We start from the raw sequence: 20,938 nt of genomic DNA, 5'->3' as shown, positions 1-20,938 counted from the left end.
CAAACAAGTAAGTAATCCCCCTTCCCACTCTGCAAGCCCTTGGAGCCAGAAATCCCACCATAAATCACCAGCTGCAATGCAGGTTTGGTAATCCTCATATGGATCGTCAAACCACTATTTGCAGAGGACAAGCCATGGTGGGTCTTTTTGGTTAGGACACGCAAAGCTGTTATTTGAGGCAAGGTGTGGAGGATATAATGTATGGGGACCAACATAGACACATTTCCCCAAGTGAACAGGATTTATGCATGGATTGGAGGAATCTGACTACGGGATCCAGAGAGGACCCTCACCCAACAACCTAGGATATTCGTTAGGCAAGGCAGCTGCTCAAGGAGAAAAACTAAAGGCTCTCGACTGCTCACCTGACCCCTCTATGTCCAGAAAGACCACCTATGCACTATAGGATAGGTATCCAGCAAATCATTTAGGAAGAACTACCACAGACACAAGGCTACAGCATAAGACTCCCTAAATTGGTTCAGTTTGGCAAGCATGGATGCACTGGTACATTTGTACTCAAACTAGTTCAAGTACAAACAGTTCAATTCTTTACCATAGACACCTCCCTTCTAGTCTATGCCAATTACCAATTTATGCAAACAGAAAATAAAGGCCAATTTTATCACTGCCTCTTTGCTATTACAAACCAAGTAAAAATAAATATTCTTTAAGCTATGCTTAAATTTTTGCTCATTATCTACCAAGAATTTACAAAGGTCAGGTAAGTGGCACTGCAGTTGATACAAACTTAATTTTTAACATGAGTAACAAATAAGTGTTGTAGATAAAGAAACTATTTTTCAGTTTACAGAGAGAAATGTTAAGATCTTTCAGGAAAATAGATATCTAGGTCAAAAGTGAATGTTTCTACTTACAAATTTACTTTTCTGAGGTAACCGTGGGCCATCTCCTTCTTCAGCTTCCTCACTTGCTTTCTTTTCTTTTTTAGACATCTGAGAACGTTGCTGTTCCATTCTCTCTTTCTCCAGCTTCTTCTGCTTTTCTCGTTCCATCTTTTCCAGACCCTCACGAATCCAAGCAGGAAGGGTTCTACGTTTCACAGCATCTGCATGCCAGAGATTTATAGTTTTGTCAGAAGGAGAAAAATAAAAAGATACATCTTTCTCACCCAATTAGAATTTTTTGTTGTTGCTATTAAGTTGTAATTACAGATTTCAAATGTTACATTTCTTTTTACAATGAAAACCATCTCTGAAATCATGTTTTTGGATTTCTTTCATTAAAGTGTGGTTAACATGTACCAATCTGCGGAGGCTCCTGCTTCACAGGCATCGCGATGGGTGAACGTTGACGGTCTCTGAACGAGGGCCTTTCCCTTCGGTTCTGGGGAGGCGCTGAAGGTGCTGGGGGACCTGGTGGCCCTGGTGGTCCTGGCTGCCAGTAAGGTGGATGAAATCCACCTTGGGGTGGACCAAAAGCAGCCCCATGCTGAAAGAGTAATGCAGTTCATTTTCCTTCACATTTAATACAATGCACTCTAAACTTATTCCTTGGGCTCCACAGAGCATGTGTGCACGCACGTGTGTGTGTGTGTGTGTGTAAGTGAAACGACAGAAGTCCATGCAAATTGAAATCATGGATTTTTCTACCTAACTATGGTCTTTCTACCTGTTTTACTGTGGTCCCCAAAATCTAAAGTGTCAATTTTTATTTAAAAAGTGACTTATTTATTTAAGAACTTCTGGTTTTGAAAATAGATTTTAGAATGTAAACCGATGCATAGACACCATAATGAATCTATGAATGGGCTGCAGACAACCCCTTTTCACAGCCTCTCAAAACTGAAGTCTGATACCCATCTAGCTGCTGTCAATATTAACCAATTCACTACCAACTACCATCAGCATACTCAGTTAAAGCTGGGGTGCACAAAGTGCAACCTGAGGGCCATAGTAGCATGCAGCGTCCTGAAGTGTTGACATGCAATCACTCTCTCCCTATAACTACAACTTGAAGACAAAGGTGAAAAGCTCCAACTTTTTGTTGCTTGTTGCTGGACTTCACCTGCAATCTCCACTCATCTAATCGAGGATGTTACAAATAAAAAGATATATTATGGCTGATCAAAATAATGCATAAATTTATATGCAAGTTTGGTACACTTCCTGCATTCCTACCAAGTTGCCATGCAAGTCAGAGTTGCAAAGCTGTGGCACAGATGAGTGCATGTTATAGTTGGTTCCTAGAAATAGCCACCGAATCCATTTAAAAGGATGGCCTATAGGTATAAGGCTGCAAGGATCAAATATTTTATGATGGTGATTTAAGTAAAAATTATTAAATTGCCAATTTTCAGCATGATTTAAACAAGCAGGACCTTGATTAAAATTGATTATTTTAATCTTGTTTTGCATTTGTACTACTTATATTCTTTAAAATAAGGTTGATTCTCATTGGTTGGTAACCATTAAAACATGCCAATTTACAACTACATATACCCTTTACACAAAATTTGATACTACTCTTTGTTAACCAGGGGACACACTATATCTATGCACATTTATTTAAGCAATTATATAGCTTAACATAAAAAATGTAAAAAAATAAATGTATTGTTTGAAATGGTACCTATTATATGGATGATACATTTCTTATTTACTAGGTTCATTTTTATGTGTGATTTGTGTCAAGCTCTATTTGCATGCAAACTGGAATTCAATTAAAAATGCACAAAAACAGCATTTTAATTTTTTTTATTAGTTAACTAAAACTCCCTTAAATGTGCTAGATACATAAAAACAAGTTTATCAAAACATGTTTTGCATTTAAAACTGATTATTAAGAAAACTACTATATTCTGTCCATGACTAGTCCTACTAGGCACTACGACAATACAAATAAATAAAAATAATAAAAGTTATCTGTAGTTAATAAATTGAACTGATTGTTTCGGGTCACCATGTCCTTCAAGATTTTAGAACTAGTAGATCTCATTCTTTCACACGGAGTTTTTGTTCACAGACTGAAAGAGGAAAACAAACTTTTCTTCTTTTTCTACTCCAATCAACTTTTTAACTTTGATTGAACTAGTCATTGAACTATCTGAATAATCTGAAATGAAGAAAATATCTGCTACTACTATCAAAAGCTGGCTTAGTACTTCAACAAACTCTGGTTCTAGGTGCTTAGCCAGTGACTTCCGTAGCTCAGTAAGTGATTTTTTTTTTTTTAAAGATTTTGGCAGAAAACTTACTGTTTAATATTTTAATTCAATTTAAATTAGTTTAATATTTATAATAAGTTTATGATTTAACACGGGTTATCTTAATTTGAAATTTAATTTGAAACAGGTTTATTTTAAAAAAACGTTTTAAATTTAAAAAATCTGATTTTTTGCTCTTTTTTAATCAATGTTTTATTATATTCTTTTGGTTATTCAAACAACAGACATTTAGTACTTCCAATGTAATTTTAAAGATAGTTGCATTTACTGCATCATCTGCTACAAAGTGGACTTTCAGTACCATTTTTACAGGATTCTGAGAAGCTATCTATAAAACTTTGTCCAGTAACAGCAGACAGAAGACTTTTATAGTCTAAAGTATTTGAAAATGGATGGCTCACCTCACGTCTAACAATGATGCCTGACACTACAATTTAAGAGTAGAGAAATTAGATAGAAGAGAAATAAATTCCTATACCTTTTGTCAGCCTTCCACACAGATTTCTATTGTCTGTGAATATGAGGTAGATGTTCCAAAAGGTAATGTGTGTTTATAATTTATTGTAATAGGTTTGAGCATACAATACCATTGAAAATTGGGGGGGGGGGGGGGGGAATCTCGAGTAAATTCTTTGGATATAGACTTGGACAATATCCCTCACTGTAATACTTCAAAAAAAAAATCTATTCTTTATATACACTGCACATAACTTGTTTGCAAGAGTAAAGAAAAAATTGGATGTGAATATTTTTTAAAATAATTGTTTATTCATAGACTCTCGGAAGATAGAGATGGAAAAGATCAATCGGATCCTCCAGTCTATCTCCCTGCAAATGCAGGACTATTCCCTACAGCAGGGGTTCTCAACCTTTTTCTTGCTGAGGCCCCCCTCAACATGCTATAAAAACACCAGGGCCCAGCAGGGGCCGGGAGGAACTTGGGGCTCTGGACCAGGGGGGACCCTTAGGCATAGGCATAGTTTTACTTCTATGGGGAGGGGGGTAGAGGGCAAGAGCTGGCGGGGCCTGAACCAGCTCCATGCATCGGGGTCCAGGAAGGGAGTGCCAGCCACCTCCACCCCTCAACTCACTCAGAAGGCCACCCAGCCTGTCTGGGCTGCGTGGGGATGCAACCAAAATATATAACTCAAATGGGGAGGGGACTCAGTTCAAAAAGGTTGAATAGCACTCAGGGTGCAGGGAGGGAATAGCTAGGGCCTGTGTGCAGACAGGGGAGTAGCTCAGGGTGCAGGCAGGGGGTAGCTAGGGGCTATGTACGGCTGGGTGGGCGACTCCCAGTGCAGCTCCCAGCTGGGGAGGGGAGGGGAGGGAGAGGAGGTGGGCCGGCTTCAGCCCCACACCGCTCCCGGCTTCGGGAGCTTGAGGGGGTCCAGCATCAGCCCCGCTCCCAGCTGTGTGGGGTTGGGGAGGGGCCACCGGCTTCAGCCCCACGCCACTACTGGCTGGGGGGGGGGGGGGGGGGGAATAGTGTGCCAGCTTCAGCCCCGCGTTGTTCCACCCTGGAGTGGGGTGGCCACCAACTTCAGCCCTATGCTGCTCCCAGCTTCAGCGCTGGGCTCAGGGCACTGGGTTTCAGCTGTAGGGCTCCATGGATCCCCTGAAAGGGCTCATGGACCCCCAGGGGGCCACAGATACCCAGTTGAGAACCGCTGCCCTATAGTACATTCTCTAGTATATTTAGATATATTATCATCTTAACTTTATTTAATGCTCCTTTCTTTTACACAACTTTGTCATGTTAATTATATACTGGAAAACACTGAGTCGTTTTAATCTTGCACATAACAACCATTTCTCATTATTTGTATGGAAAAAAATCTTGTTTGGCCTCAGAACTGAAAACTCTAAAGTCTTCTTCTGTATGCATAAGGTATTTTGCATTGTGTTAAAATGTATCTTAGCTGCTAAGATTTAGCAGCTAACAGACTTCTTGTTTGTAGAACTGAAGAGTGAGTCTCGCCGCTAGATATTCTTAGAGGAACACTTCCACAGAAGGGACTCTGTACGTCTACAATATTAAAGCAACAAATATGTTTCACCTGATAGTCAAACTGGTTCACTGGCCCCATTGCAAAGTTATCAGGTGGTCCCCCAAAGTTGTGATTGTTCTGGTTAAATATATGCCTGTTGTCAGGGGCAAATTCCCCACTATCCTGACTGTTGCTGTCTTCAGATGGAGGAACAATTTCCATTGGACCAGGGGCTGGAGGCATCCACTGCTGATCTGGAGGTGGATGTGGAGGTTGGTGAGGCATTCCCCATTCTGTTCAGGATTTAGAATAAAATTCAATATGAAGTTAACAATGAGACTTAGACAAATAATAAATGTTCTTAAGCTATCAATCTCATGAAGTGCCAAAAAACAAGACTTTCAGCTTTTGTCTGATAAGGAGTCAGGTAGGTATATTTTACATATATATAGATATGAGAGAGTCATAGATTAGGGTTAGGAGGAGCCATTATAACCACCTAGTCTGATGAAGCAGGAATTAATTCCTACTTCAAATCCAAAAAACATGGTTGAACATAGCATATAACTTTTAGAAAGACATCCAATCTCTATTTAAAAATCTCCAGCAACGGAGAATCCACCACAATCTTGGGTAAATTATTCTTAGTCTGAATTTGTCTAGTTTCAACTTCTAGCCACTGGATCAAGTTATGCCTTTGTCTGCTAAACTAAAGAGCCCTCTAATATCAAATTTTTGTTCCCCATGTAGATACTTACAGATGGTAATCAAGTCACCCCTCCACCTAGTCTTTGATAAGCTAAACAGATGGAGCTCCTTGAGTCTATCGCTATAAGGCAGGGATTTCAAATCCTTTAACCATTCTCATGGCTCTTCTCTGAACCTTCTCCAATTTTTACACATCCTTCTTGACGTATGAACGCCAGAACTGGACATAGTATATGTGGTTAGGCCAATACCAAATACAGAAGTCCCTCATTCTGTCACTATGGCCTATATTCTTTGTTCCTAGAAGCATGACTTTACATTTGGCTATAGTGTAATGCATATTGCTTGCTTGCATCCATTTTACTCACTGATTAAGTGGATTAAGATTAAGAGGACAAGGCACTAACAGAACATTTACTTACCATTCCTCCAATCTTTGTATATTCTGCAAACCTCATTAATAAAGATTTTGTTTTTTCCAGGTCACTGATAAAAATATTAAATGGCATACAATCACCCAGGACCTCACTAAAAACATAACCACTTAATAATGAGTCAACATTTCTATGTCAAGTTCTCCATGTTTACATTACAATGCAGAAAGTTACAACAAAACTACCAAAAAGCCAAACCAAAACAAGAAAAACCCCAACCCTTAAACCTTGCAAACATTATAGGCAAGATTCTGTACTGCATATCTTAGAGGTGGCAGCACAGAGATTGAAGACTAGGAGTGGAAGGACTAAGGTGCCCTTAAGACACCTTTGCACCTTGGGGCTGCTCAGGGGGTAATTTAGACAGCCCTGAGGGCTGCCCTACTTATTGCAGTCTGCAGAGCAGCATACTGGAGCCATGACTCCCCTGGATCTTTAGTGAAAGAGGAAGAAGAATGTGGTTAAGTCACTGAATTGGGACACTATACACCACATAACTTCTACCTTTCAAATCTAACATTCTACTCCATGTTGTTAAGCATGTATATGCACCACAAGTGATTGTCTGAGATAGTCTATTTAATGAAAATTTCCATTCAGTTCACATAGGCACATCTGCCAGAGTGCCAACAGAACTTTGGGAAATCATTGTTTTAACAGTTTAAACATAATTCCGTGCACGTGCAGATTTCGGTTTTTTTTCCCCTCCCTTGTAGCTATAAAATCAAATGCAATTTTCACTGGATAAAAAACCATCTACGGACTTAGACTTAGAAACTGCATTCCTGCCAAATTTCAAATCGCCATTACATTCTGCAGATGTGCTAGATCTGTTTTTTAAAAACTGCAAAAGAAAATGTTTGCAAAATAATTCTTGGAAGTAAAACTGCAATTCTTCTACTCCTTCTGTTCTTGAAATCATCTCTATTTCATTTTTTAAATTAAACTTTCAGGACAAACATTTTCCTTGATAGGAAAAGAAATATATGTTTCAGCCAAAAACTAATTTTTTGACAAAGTTATAATTAACTGTAAATGTTCAGTTCATCTTAACTATAGGCATCCCATGTGCGATACATATAATGGGTAGGGCAAGACCTGGGGAGAGCAGATAACGTCAAAAAGGAAGACACATATAATAAAAGTGTATTTCACAAGCAGACCTCTGCCCTTTCTGATCTCCAAGTTGTAGTGCCTTGAAAGAACACCACAGCAAGCATCCCACCAGCTAAGTGGTGGACAGAACTCATTCCGTAACTTGTCAAAAACATTGTCCAAAACAGCTAAAAGGGTTGCAACAGAGTGACAATAAGTGCTCTCTTCCTCAAGAGCACATTGTGCCCTTCAATGCTCCAGCTCCTACCAACCGGGGAATAAGAAGTGAAACAAGTAACTGAATACCACAGGGGGAAAACGTGTTCACCTTCTATATTAAAATTCAAAGACAAAACCCAAAGACTATTTTATACACACACACACACACTGGTGCCTATGAACATTTCAGTTGACTAGACTGTGCTATAAAATCTTCATGACTGTATTCTTTCCCATCCCTGAACCAGCTATTTGTTGAGTGTAGACATCATGTTGTCAGAAGTAAGTGAATGATGCAATGGGGAGGGTGACACAAATAGAAAATAGAGAAACAGGGAATAATATAAATACATATTCACACATTCACCAAATTACCAAATAAATAATTAAAATATGGGAGGGGTTGAGAGAGAGAGAAAAAATAAAATAAAATAAAGAGAGAGAGAAAGAGAGACAAACCTGGCTGCCACATTCTGTTGAAGTTGGGATCCCCCTGAAAATTACCATGGTTGTTTGGACCAGGCTCTATTCCGGAAATATCCTGTCCATTTGGCATCATTCCTTGTTGTTCCACCACGCTCTGCTGCCCCGAGGCTTCCCGTTGGGCAATCCATGCCTGAGCTAATGCAGCCCAATCAATCTGGCCTAAAACAAATTTAAAAAAAAACTTTACCATTTCAGTATTTAAACTTCCAAAATACAATTCCACTAGTGAAATAGACATATATTCTCTTAACAGAAGAATCACTTTATTTACCTACAACTACCTTGCCAATGACTCATGGCATGTAATTAATTACATTTTTATTGCCAATTGCAAATATGTCAATGTGTATGTGCATACTGTTGCAGTGGAGTTTCTCTAAATGAATACTATATATACTGTTTTAGTTTTCCTGTCATTACTTGAATGGATGGTAGTTATACTCTTGTTGAGAGTGAAGAATACAAATCCAGATTTTAAAAGGTGTAAACTCTGTAAATTCTATATTAGTGAAGTTAAGTTTAAGGAAGATGTATAGTTAGAGCACATATTTTGTAGTGTGTGTTAAAACAATCTTTTATCTTCTTATAATGGTCTTTTGAGTTCCTACTCCTTTTTTGTTCCCTTTTCTCTATCACTCCTCATTTTTACCTTGTCTATTCTCCCATAATGTTTTCTTAACTATTGTCTGTTCTGCTTTGAGATTGGACTTGCTACTTTTTTGTTCCACATTTTTTCTCCCACCATCACTCCTGGCATTAAAGCAAGAGACTAGCACAGGAACTAGAAGCAATTGGAAGTGTGCCAAGAAACAGTAGGCAACAGGTACAATGTACTTCAAAGTGAATAACTATACATTAATTACTCCTGATTTAAGTTATCTATGTACAGATGTGTACAAACAGGAGCACAGAGTTCCATTTGCTACTCATCTAGTTTAAATGCACATTTTCCATTTTTCATGTATTTGTTGTCATATACTGTTGCGTTATTCTTATTTCATATATTATTTATGGAGGACATAACTTGTGTTTAGTCCTAATAACCTTTTGGCTCCACAAGTATTTTGCGCACTTCTCATTTTCTACAATTCTCATATATATCAGTTTTAGTTCTGCAGAACACTAAAAAGAGTTATTTTAAAAATTGTACAGTGTCTTACATCTGAAAAGGGACTTGCTTGTGGTAAAGATTTAAATAGACTCCAGGCCTCTGGGTCACTAGTCCTCTGCATTTCCCTCAAGACCATCTTTCCCCCACTGTATGTTACCTCACCTCTGTTATGCAATATATCTTTACAAGAATAGGGGGGGAAATAACTTACTTGGGGTTACACCACTGGTGAATTACCATAAAGCCATCAATTCACAAAGATACTGTCATAATAAGTATTAGACATCATAAAGTTGGCAAATAATCTCTAGGTAGAAGTGCAGTTGGGGATAGTTTATGCAACAGACAAAAACACAGAACTAAAGACATGTGTCTGCCAGCATTCTGCACACTCTAGTTGGGCAGGGACTGTCTTACGTGTTTGAAAAGCATCTTGCACACCATTCACATTACTGTAACCAAAATAAATAATATATCCATCTACACAAAAACAGATTTCACTGAAGTGATTTTTAAACACATCTGCATGCACACTTTACCAGACAGGCATTTCCTAGTACAGCAGGCATTCTCAACTGCAAGGTTTTTCATGACTTAACTTGGCCAAAAGCCAATGTTTCTGAAAAGAAAGGCCAAAAGCCATCAAGAATCACTAAGGCAACAAAAATTAAGAACAAATAAGGCAGACTAACTGTTGGGAACAGATTATAGTCTGTCAATACTTTACCAACCCAAGACAAATCAATTCACTTACTTGTACTGTACATATTAAAAATCAATGAGGGTGGGGAGACACTAAGCATCATTGTGCCTAAGAACTGTTATGGTCCAGAAGAGCATCAGAAAATACAACTTCTCAATAGCTGGTATAAGAAAGAAGTAACCACAGGCATGCTGTAATCCAAGGACTAAAATTCAGATTACAAAAAATAAATTAAATTGTATTTTGATAGCACAAATCTTGTTATTTACTTACTTGGATCTTGCTGATGCTGAAAGGACTGCATCCACTGTTGCTGGTTCAAAGGCCATTGCTGCCAAGGCTGTCCACCTTGATCCCACATCTTTAATTCTTTATATAGTCTACGTTTAATAAAAAATATGGTTTTACATTTGAACTGATACTCAGGAAGCTTTACATACTTGAACCTATTACACAATTGCACAGAGACATAGAACTCCTGCAAAACCAAGCTGACAAAGCAGTATTGGTTTAATAATTTTAGCTGGAGGAAAATGCTAAATGTTCAAAACATCAACTGAAAGAAGTTTTTAATAACAGCTGTGTACTGTTTAAACTCAACAACACTGTATGACTTCTGAAACACTAATATTCTTTCCCTAAAATTTTCATAAAGCATTTAATAGATTACAAAATGATATGCAAGATGTGGTAATAAGTTTCTTAAGATAAAGTTATATGACAGCAATTTAAATAAAGTAAATACTAGTTTACCACTTCACATTTAAGGAGTTATTTTTATAACTAGAACAGTATTATCCAACTGATGCACCTGTGTGTTCTTTAAAAAAAAAAAAAACAGATATTATATAGACAGCATATCTCGTGGAGAAAGTATCAGAGGGGTAGCCGTGTTAGTCTGGATCTGTAAAAGCAGCAAAGAGTCCTGTGGCACCTTATAGACTAACAGACGTTTTGGAGCATGAGCTTTCGTGGGTGAATACCCACTTCGTCGGATGCATCCGAAGAAGTGGGTATTCACCCACGAAAGCTCATGCTCCAAAACGTCTGTTAGTCTATAAGGTGCCACAGGACTCTTTGCTGCTTGTGGAGAAAGGTATTTTTCTATACACCCTACAAACAATGCTGTTATCAAGAGACAAGGAAAGGCCCTGATCCTGAAAGCTGATCTGCACAGACTTTACTGGGGTTCCACACAGGCATCAGGCTCTACCCACATATCGGCTTGTGGGAGTGGGGCCAAAATGTGTTGTATGTAATTGCATGAATACGGCACAGCAGGTAAAAGAAAATGCAATCCTCTTGGAAGCTGTGAAACAAACTTTGTAGGTTTTTAACAAGACCAGTTCAATTTTGAAATTATCAGAGGGATTATCAGCATGAATTTATTTTACTTCTTTCACCACCGTTTTGTTGCAGGATAAAACAAAGAAGTTTCACTGTTACATTAAGGTATCATACTACTCAATGGCACCAGTTTAGGACATACCGACACCAAATAACACCAAGGCAGAGCACAAGACAGTAGCATCTTGATCTGTAACTAAGAAGCCCACTTTGTATTTGTATCAGTAGAAAGATGGGAAAAGCTACACGTCAAGGGCACAAGCCTGGCATTTAAAATGATCTTGCAAGGTCTGACTTATGCTTAAGAGAGAGTCTGTATTAGACTGCAGGTATGAATTAAAGCAACTTTACAAAAACCTTGCCTTCATACATAAATAACAAAGAAATAGTACATAATTAAGTTTGTTTCTTCAGCGATCTTCACATCTTCTAATTGTGAAGATAAATCAAGTTTCTTCCTAAATATCTTTACATTCTACAATAAAGAATCAGATATTGTAGACAACCACTAGACTCCAAAGAGCTGACTGGTCACACGATGCCATCTGTGTTGACTTCTGGCTTCTATATTACAGTAAGAAAAGCTAAAATATATATTTCAATACTCCCACTGTTGTTATGCTTCCACAGAAACAAACACCACAGGCTGCTGTAAGGATGTCATGTGACAAACAAATGGAAGGATGTATTAGTGTAACTACTGATGCAGTTACACCAATCTATACTTCCCTAACGTAGACAAGGCTTTAAATACTAATAGTTCACCACTAGTCTCTGAATACTAAACAGACTTTAATGCTATCCCACTATGGCATTCAGGAGTCATGTAGATAAATGACATGCAACTGACATGAATACTCAAAATGCATTCTGATTAATGCTCAACCAAAAAGATCTAATTATCCGTTACATCCCTAATTGGGAATGAACAAATATTTGTTCTGGGTACCTCAAGCTGACACATTAAGACTAAGATCCCAGAATATTATTAACAATTTTACACTTAAATAAGCTGTCAAAATTGGATGTTCCATGCTGCTAGAAATGAACTTCAAATGAAGCCCTGCTCTTTGGTTTATTCTTTGAAAACGTAAGCAGGTAACTTGCTAAATGGGCTAATGCTGCTATTAGTAGGTCTTTGTAATAATTTAAAGAAACAGCATAATTGTAAAATACCACAAATAGCTCCTTGGTACATAAGTCCCAGCAGCCTAGTTGTGTAAGAGGACGTACAGACTATTTAATCTTACTATTGAAGGGACTATTCCATTTACAGTTTGTTTTTATGGAGTAACCCCTTGGACCTCAGTCAATAGTAGAGATAGCTCTTATACACTCCTTTGATGGCCAAGAAAATAATACCGCAACACTAAAAAGTATCAATATTTCTATAAAAGAGTGGTACAGTGAAGTACACAAAGCAGTAGATTTAGTGAAAGGAACTTATAAGAGACAAAGTGTAGAATTAAGAAAACATTTTGGGATTTATATAGAATAACCAGACTCCATAACCAATCTCCCTTTCACATCCCATGATGGTAAACTAACTCACTTTTAATTCTGCCTCTCTAAAGAAGATATTCTGACAGGCTTGGGTCTATGCTTCCTACCATGACACCAATCTCATACTGGAGGTTTGAAACCTTTCCTCCAAATGAGAATTTTGCAATGATGGTATCTCCAAAGAGAAAATTACATAACTTGTGAGATTATATTGATAGTGAAGCAGAATTACAAGATTTTAACTCTTGGAGGGTGATGGTCTCAAACCTCCAGTAGGAGACTTCAGTCTCACGCCTGGTCTACGCTACAGAGTTAGGTCGACACAAGGCAGCTTACGTTGACCTGATTTCGTGTCTGCACTAGAATGGTGCTCCCGCCAATGTAAGTCACCTTTTACCTCGACCCAATCACTCCACCTCTGTGAGAGGCATAGCATTTATGTCAATGTAGTTAGGACGATGCATGGTCAGTGTAGACCAGTGGTTCCCAAACTGGGGTCCATGAACCTCGGGGGTTCACAAAATATTACAGGGAGTTCTCGTGAAAAAATTCCTAATGGCAGACAGAGCTGTCCCTAGGGACCGGGACAACTTGGGGCAAGCAGCCCAGAGCCCCTGGTCTTCCAAAAGCTAAGCAGATCAAAGCAAGCATATCTATCACGCTGAGGAGATTTAAACTTCAAGACTCCTTATAAGAAATGGAAAGGGAGGTGGACTTTTTTTGCTGTTTTTAAAACTAAATAGACAGCTAGTATTGTTTTTTAAATTACTATGAAGAACAAGTTTAAGCTTTGTTGTAACGTGTGTTGTTTGCCTGGACTGCTCAAGATCTGAATGCTTGTGTAGGAGGAACTCTTTGAGTTGGCTTCTTAAATATCTTCATGCTGTTTCACATTTGATACTCCTTGATGAAACAAAGGAGCCTTGTCTTATAAGAGGCTTATTGAAAATGATACAACCAATGAAAGTGAGATCTTGGAAGAGCGCTGCCATTTTCATAATGTAATAAAAATACTGTAATGATAAACAATACTGTGTAATAAGCTTGTCATAAAAACAAATTTTATATTTCCAAGATCACTGCTTTTCTAATTTATACTCAGGTAAAGGAGAAAATCCCTGGAACTATTCATTTTTAGGAGTGGGTTCACTCAACTTGACATTTTAGTGAAAGGGGTTCACAGGTTGTTAAAGTTTGGGAAGACTGGTGTAGACACTGCATTGCTTACATTGCCTGCTGGCTGACAGCCCAGAGCCTTGCCGCCTCCTCCCCATGAGGGACTGGGGGGGGGGGGGGGGAAGAGGGAAGAGCCCGAGTCCAGCCACTGCCCAGGTTCTCCGCCCCCAATACATCACCAGGAGGCGGCCAGATGAGCCCAGACCTGACAGTAGGAGCCAAAGAGGAAATGTGAAATAGCAGCAGCCATGAAACTGACAAGAATGTCAATTTCACTGCTGGAAGGCACCCTGCTGTGAAATTGAGCCCCAGCCTGGCTCACAGCCCCAAGTTTGGGAAAGGGGGACTCCAGCTGCAAATTTGTAAAGCAGCCACCCCACACAGACAATCTGGACAGAAAAAGACTAGAGAGTTTTCTCTTAGGAGGATCATATATTAGAGAAAACTGAAGTCTTTCAGTCCAGATCCTCTGTGTGGGGTGGCTGCTTTACAAATTCACCACTGGGACACTATGGTTCTCAAGCCAGCATGGCTGGCCATGGGAGGATCACCACAGTGTAGGAGAGTCCTCTGGTGCCAGCATTTTGTGAAGCTGTAAGGTTTTAAGATTCAAAGCTAGTAGTTAATTAATTTGAACCAAGTTATCTATTTTATCCATAACAGACTATAATGAACACTTATCTACCCAAACTGCATGGTGAAAAGTATAACTAGAATGTGAAGGCAGATTTATGTTGTCTCATACTCCTAAGCAATAAATAACAGGCGCTATTCTTGTATTTTTCCCTGTCAGGATCACCAATTTAGTGCTCTCAAAAATAAATTTAAAAAACTGATCTCAGAGAACTGATGGGTGTCTCCACATAATAACTGACAGGGTGTTGGGCACTTTCATCCATCTGAAAGTTAAGACCCTTTTCTTCAAATTAAGAACTGACATATGCAGGCAGCAATGAGTGGAGGCTGTAGAAGACAGAATCCAAGTTAAAGAGATATAAGAAAGACACCTCTGAAATTAGAAGTGCTAGATGATGAGCTGATTAAAAACTGTATTGCTAAGGCAATCCCACTATGGGCACTCAGGAGTCATGTAGATAAATGACATGCAACTGACAAGTATGGTGCCTAGTGGGAGTACTGCCACACAAAAGATAAATGGCTGGGACTTTGCTTTGACCGTCTTTTCCTACACTGGCGACACCACAGAGGTGGAGCCCCTTTGGGTAGCACTTGGACAAATCCAAATCCACTTCTCACTAATGAAAATTCACTATAACACTGAATCAGTAAGAGTTGTGGGAGGTTCTAAAAGATATTTCCCTTCCAAAGAGATGGTGGAGCCCCTTTGAGAAGGAAAGAAATGCTGGAAAATACAGTTCAGTGTACAAACATAGAACCATAGATTATTAGGGTTGGAAGGGACCTCAGGAGATCATCTAGTCCAACCCTCTGCTCAAAGCAGGACCAATCCCCAAATCCCTAAATGGCCCCCTCAAGGACTGAACTCACAACCCTGGGTTTAAGCAGGCCAATGCTCAAACCACTGGCCTATCCCTCCCGCTGGGAGCTTGAGGAAGCTGAATATTTCTCTTGCTGGCTGGATTCAGATGTTAATTAAGTAAGACACCCTCCCTCCAATAGAGTGGCATGTCAGTTTGGCATTTAGCAAACGGGAAGAGGGTATGACTCTGATCTCATAAATGAATACAATTTAAAAGGCATAACTGGATATAAAGGTCCAAAAAAGAATGTTAAATTCATGTGTGCCTACCTGGAATCAATCAATACACACTCAAACACAAAGTTGTGGTAGTTTCATTTCTGGCTGTTTCACCTACCAGTGAAATTAGCTCTCTCTCTTTTGCATTTCCTTGTTCTCGCATGCCAGGAATAAACAAAAGACCACTTAATCAGAGCTCTAAGAATTGTTTTCTTATTCCCCCATGTCAGACCAGAAGACTAGGACCTATTAAAAATCTGTTTATCAAAGGGGGAACAAGAACCTAATTCAGTTTTCTTGCTATACAGACATGACTACCTGAAAGAAAGGTACCTAATTAATTCCAATTACCCTTTTTTTTTTTAACTTGTATATATTTTCCTGTTAGACAATGTAACCGTTAGTAGGATGTCACAGAATAATATAAATAGTCTTGTAACATTCTCTGTAATACCGCTTCTGTGCGTTATTCTTTAAAATACTGGCCCAGATTTCCCCCTGTATGAGCTATGTTGTGCCATGCCACCCACACAAAAAAGGGCCTAATGTTGAAGCAAACACCGATGAGAGAATCAATATTTTGTAGGAGGGCCTTCTCGTGCTGTAGATCTGGTGTAATGGCATGTCCAGGGCCTTCCTGTAGCCCAGTGATCCCAACAGCTATAACAGACTCTTGGAGACACTGGCAACTGGCATAATTTACAGTGGGGGGCTGACCCAGCACACAGCCAGCCCAGGACAGAGGGAAGCACAAAGGTTACTTAAAAGACATCTATGCATATCCCCCCAAATAGCAATGTGCACTCTTCAGCCACAGCCAAGAACAGTGGTCACAATATCCTTTATATACACATTTCCCTATTCTTTCAGAAAACATGCATTTGTTCTTTTTGCCCCCCCTCCTTATCCCTACAATGAAATCTTTTCTTGTAGATTTGTAATGTGTGCCCAAATATGCTATACAGTCCGATAACAGGTAAAAGCACCAATTTCCCTTATTTCATTTTTTAAAAAAGGATACTAAATATATTACTGTATTTGGTGGCCTTTAATATGAAAACTTTGCAAAGTGAGTTTGGACTGAGTTAATATAACTATCTTGGGTGTTACTCTGCTTCACCCAATCCATTTTTAGTTGACCAAAGGCTTCAGTGTTACCATGAGTAGCATTTCTAAGTTGCTGAAGTTATTTATTGCTCAGTTACTGTGGTATCTGCCTTATACCTAAGATAGTCAGAAGTATCATAAAAAAATTTAATATTTGTTTCAAATGTCAACTTCTTGCAGAATACAATTATTTCTACAGCTTCTGTTAGCAAGGAGTCAGAGCAAAACCTAATGCATTTTTATCTCAGTTACTTATTATTATGGCCCTTGCAGTTAGGCCTAACTGCATTAGGTCTTAGTATCTGAAGTCTACTTTAACCATTCTTCCCAATGTCCCTTTGTCAAAGCATGGAATACAGACCTTCCAAATATGTACTGACGATCCAAAATAAAGGACAAATAAATGACAAATTGTAATGTGTGGCTTGTTTAGCCCCTGTAACAGTCTTCAAGAATCAGCAATTCTGAAAAACATTTAAATTACTACCCACCGGAATGAAGCAGGTTGAACAGAGGTAAATTTAACTGAAAAATTGTTATAAAAACACCTGTACTGAAAGAACAATCCAAAGGGATGAAACTTTAGTCTTCTGTTATTTCAAACTTATACTTGCATAATGAACTGATCCAGAAAGATAACTTTAAAAAGCACAACAGGCAAAATATGGGCAACTGCAGTGTCTTATGTGCACTTTCTGATGTTTGGAGAGATAAAGACAGACGCGCATAGGTACATCCAAGCCATCATAACCTGCCATATTTTATTCTTCTTCACCTGGTTGTGGATCAGATAATCTCACAAATCTGTGACTAATGTAACAAATATACCAAATCTACTTTTAAATTATCTTTATATAAAAGATTACATTGATATCACATACAGAAACAGCTGCTGGACTGTTTACATTTACATGAGAAATAAAATTATTTTTTTTAAATCATGGTCAAAATTCTACTAAATTTAGAAAACGTTCAGGAAAAAAATGATGGGTGCACAAAGAAATGAAATCAAGGTCACCCCAACTAACAGGGCTGGCACCAGATTTTTCAACTGATCATCCAATGTATTGTGTGCCTGAATAGCACTATCAGTCTACATTAGACTGTAACATCCTTCCCGAAGGATTTGTTTTCTATAGAAACCAAGCACACTGATGAGGCATGCACAGACATTACTTGTGTATCGTATCAGGGAAGGTGACTCTTCCATTATATTTATTTCTATAGCCAAGTAAAACCCATCCAAAGACCCACTGCAAACCTGTTGTCAATGGCAACCTTATGAATCCATACTTGACTTGCCAGCCATGGAAGGAAAATGAAGCTGGAGGCACCTGCCCCCACAATATCTTACTCTGCTGAGCCTAACCGAAGGCCAAACCTGCTTGAGACTCCCCCATCTGGGGGATTCATTTTAACGCAAGAATATGTGAGCCTCCCCCACTCCTGAGAGGAAGGCTCTTATTGTGTGTTTTAGGGCAGGTACGATAGTAACAGAAGAAAAGAAATAATACATGGCAGGCTGTGAAGTTAATTTTCTCCAAGTTAGACAGGTCAAAACTTTAGGTAGAACAGTAGCTACATAATTAAGGGCCCAATCCCTTATTCACAGAGAGTAGTATATACACTCATACAAGCAGTCCCATTGAACTCCATGGAACTGCTTCTGTAAGTATTACTCACTTAACAGAAGTAAGGATTGAAAACTAGAGCTCTGATTAAGAAGGTGTTTAGAAATGTCCTATCTCTGCTGAGCTGTTCAACTAAGTGTAGGCATTCTGTAAATGATAATATTCGTAATGCTACCCCTTAGGAGTCCCCCAGTGGAATGATCATCACACACGCTGGTTCAAAGCAACATATATTTCACATTAAGTATTTAAAAGAGGTATCCTGGTAATTTAACAGTTACAGAATCCTAACGTTGTTACGGCAAAAACCTGGCCCATAGCTATTAATGCTCTAGTCAATAGCACACAGAATCAGCACTGCTAGCAGCTGAAGAATCCTACTTTTTTGAGTTTAAAGAGAGGTTTGTGCTTCTCCATCAGCCAGACCATGAACCTATCCCTGCTGTCACTCACTTTCTTGTATCTGAGCAAGGCACTGCCTAAGTTACCCCAATGGCATAATCGTCACTGCGACCTAAACACAAAGCAGGTCGGGTGTATGCAAACCTAGTAACCCTCCACCCAGGATGGCTCAACTAGATTTCAGAGTAAGTTTAATGACATTGTCGCAGGCAAAGTCCCAAAAGCTGGGCAGCCCTAGACACAATAGGCAGGTCTCCCACACCCACTGAGACCACGGGCACATGGCAGAGACCTCAACAAAGAGCTTCCCTTCATGCTCGAACAGCAGCGTGGGCTGCGCGCTCCAACCCATTGGGTTCTGCTAGACTTGACCACTTACGCATGCGCAATACGGGGTACCGAGACCAGTCTCCTCCATCAGTCTCTTGGGTACCCCCTAGGACAGCGGCGCATGCGCACCGCGAGAAACGGGGCCACTCTCTCCAGTCACCTCGATTGTACCCCAGCTCCCTCGCGTAGCGCATGCGCAAGTGCCAACCGCCACGGGGGCGGGAGATGCTCTCCCTCTCAGCGGGAACGTAAATCTCTACCAAGGGGCGGAGGAAGCCTCGCGCTGGCCACCCAGCCCCTCACACAGCGAGCGGCTCGGACAACAGCGCCGAGCGCCCTCCGGCCCCTCCCCCCTCGGCTCAGCGGGGCGGGGATGCCGGTCGCTTCAGCCCCCCGTCGCCGCGATGAGCGCCGCCCGCCCCGTTACTTACATGTTCCCTCTCCTCCCCCCGCCGGTCACAGGCGGCGCCGCTTCGTCTCCTTCACCGCCACTGCCGCTTCCTCCCCCTTACTCCTCGTCTTCACGAACAAGACAATATGGCGCCCGCTGGCGCTCACCCGGTAGTGAAATGTGCGTCACTGGGCTGACCCCTTCCTGGGCAGCGTGAACGCTCTCGGCCGCCATCTTTAATGTGGGCAGTAGCGTGGCCGTGTGCGACTCCCTATCAATCGCCCTCTTTACTGAGGGGAACGGGCTGCAGCCTCGCTTGCAGCCATCTTTAGCAAGGGCAAGACCCAAGCTTCAGCCGCCGCCATCTTTAGCGAGGGCGACTGCACCGATTTCACCTTAGCAGTTGGGGCGGGGAAGCCCCTGTGGCTTCAGCAGGGACCGCGGAGCTGCTGCTGCTGGGTGACAGGAGGTACCTTGAGCTCAGACAGCACAGGCCGCGGCGGGGAACCCACCAACCGCGTCCCGCCGCAACCACGCACCCCACCACCCTCTTCCCAGCCTGTGCCCCACCCCTCGCACCTCCCTTCTCTCTCTCTCTCACACACACACACCCCCCATATCCCGCCCGTCATCCCTCACACCATTGCTTGTACCCTACCCCCACTCTTCTACATCACAACCCCATTCACCCCGCCACCACAACCCCTGCCCCCCAAACCCCACCACAACCCATATCCCAACCCCCCACCCCTGCCGTCCCTCACACCATGATCTGTGTCATGGATTCCTCTACCTCACAACAAGGTGACCAGACAGCAAATGTGAAAAATCAGGATGGGGGTGGGGGGTAATAGGAGCCTACATATGAAAAAGACCTAAAAATCAGGACTGTCCCTATAAAATCAGGACATCTGTTCACCCTACCTCACAACCTCCTGTCCCCCTACACACCCCACCACCACAACCCCTGCCCCCCAAACTCCACCACAACCCATATACCACCCCTGCCATCCCTCACACCATGATCTGTACCATGCATTCCTCCACCTCACAAACTCCTTTCCTCCTACACATCCCACCACCACAATCCCTGCCCTGGTCCCCAAACCCCACCACAATCCCTCCCTGTCACAACCCACACCCTATCCCACCCCATGCTGTACCCTCCCCTTCTCCCACAACCCTCATCCTTCACACACACCCCACCGCAATCTGTATTCCCCCTCACACACGCACACCCCACAATCTGGACCATACAGACCCGCTCCATCCCCCACCAAAATTTCTATCCTATCCTCTACTCACACATCTCATGCACCCACCCCACCACACTGCTCCCTCCTCTATATACCCATTACCACCTCAACCCATATCCTTCCCTGAACAGACACATCTTT

At 40.9% G+C, this 20,938-nt stretch overlaps 1 protein-coding gene across 1 annotated transcript in view; it reads right to left on the bottom strand.

Moving 5' to 3' along the window:
- Positions 1-19,734, bottom strand: part of PNISR (PNN interacting serine and arginine rich protein) — a 29,224-nt gene extending 9,490 nt beyond the window's left edge. Inside the window, exons 1-6 of the mRNA XM_039530839.1 lie at positions 19,582-19,734; positions 10,208-10,314; positions 8,094-8,279; positions 5,248-5,471; positions 1,266-1,452; positions 879-1,069 (exon numbers count right to left, since the gene is read on the bottom strand). Of these exons, the coding sequence (XP_039386773.1) occupies positions 879-1,069; positions 1,266-1,452; positions 5,248-5,471; positions 8,094-8,279; positions 10,208-10,295 (876 nt within the window). The 5' untranslated portion in view covers positions 10,296-10,314; positions 19,582-19,734. The remainder of the gene's footprint in view (positions 1-878; positions 1,070-1,265; positions 1,453-5,247; positions 5,472-8,093; positions 8,280-10,207; positions 10,315-19,581) is intronic.
- Between the last annotated feature and the right edge of the window lie 1,204 nt (positions 19,735-20,938).

The sequence above is a fragment of the Mauremys reevesii genome, linkage group 3, assembly GCF_016161935.1.
Source record: "Mauremys reevesii isolate NIE-2019 linkage group 3, ASM1616193v1, whole genome shotgun sequence".
Classification (NCBI taxonomy): domain Eukaryota; kingdom Metazoa; phylum Chordata; order Testudines; family Geoemydidae; genus Mauremys; species Mauremys reevesii.
The sequence above is the reverse complement of the archived record's forward strand: the minus strand, read 5'-3'. Positions and strand labels throughout refer to the sequence as shown.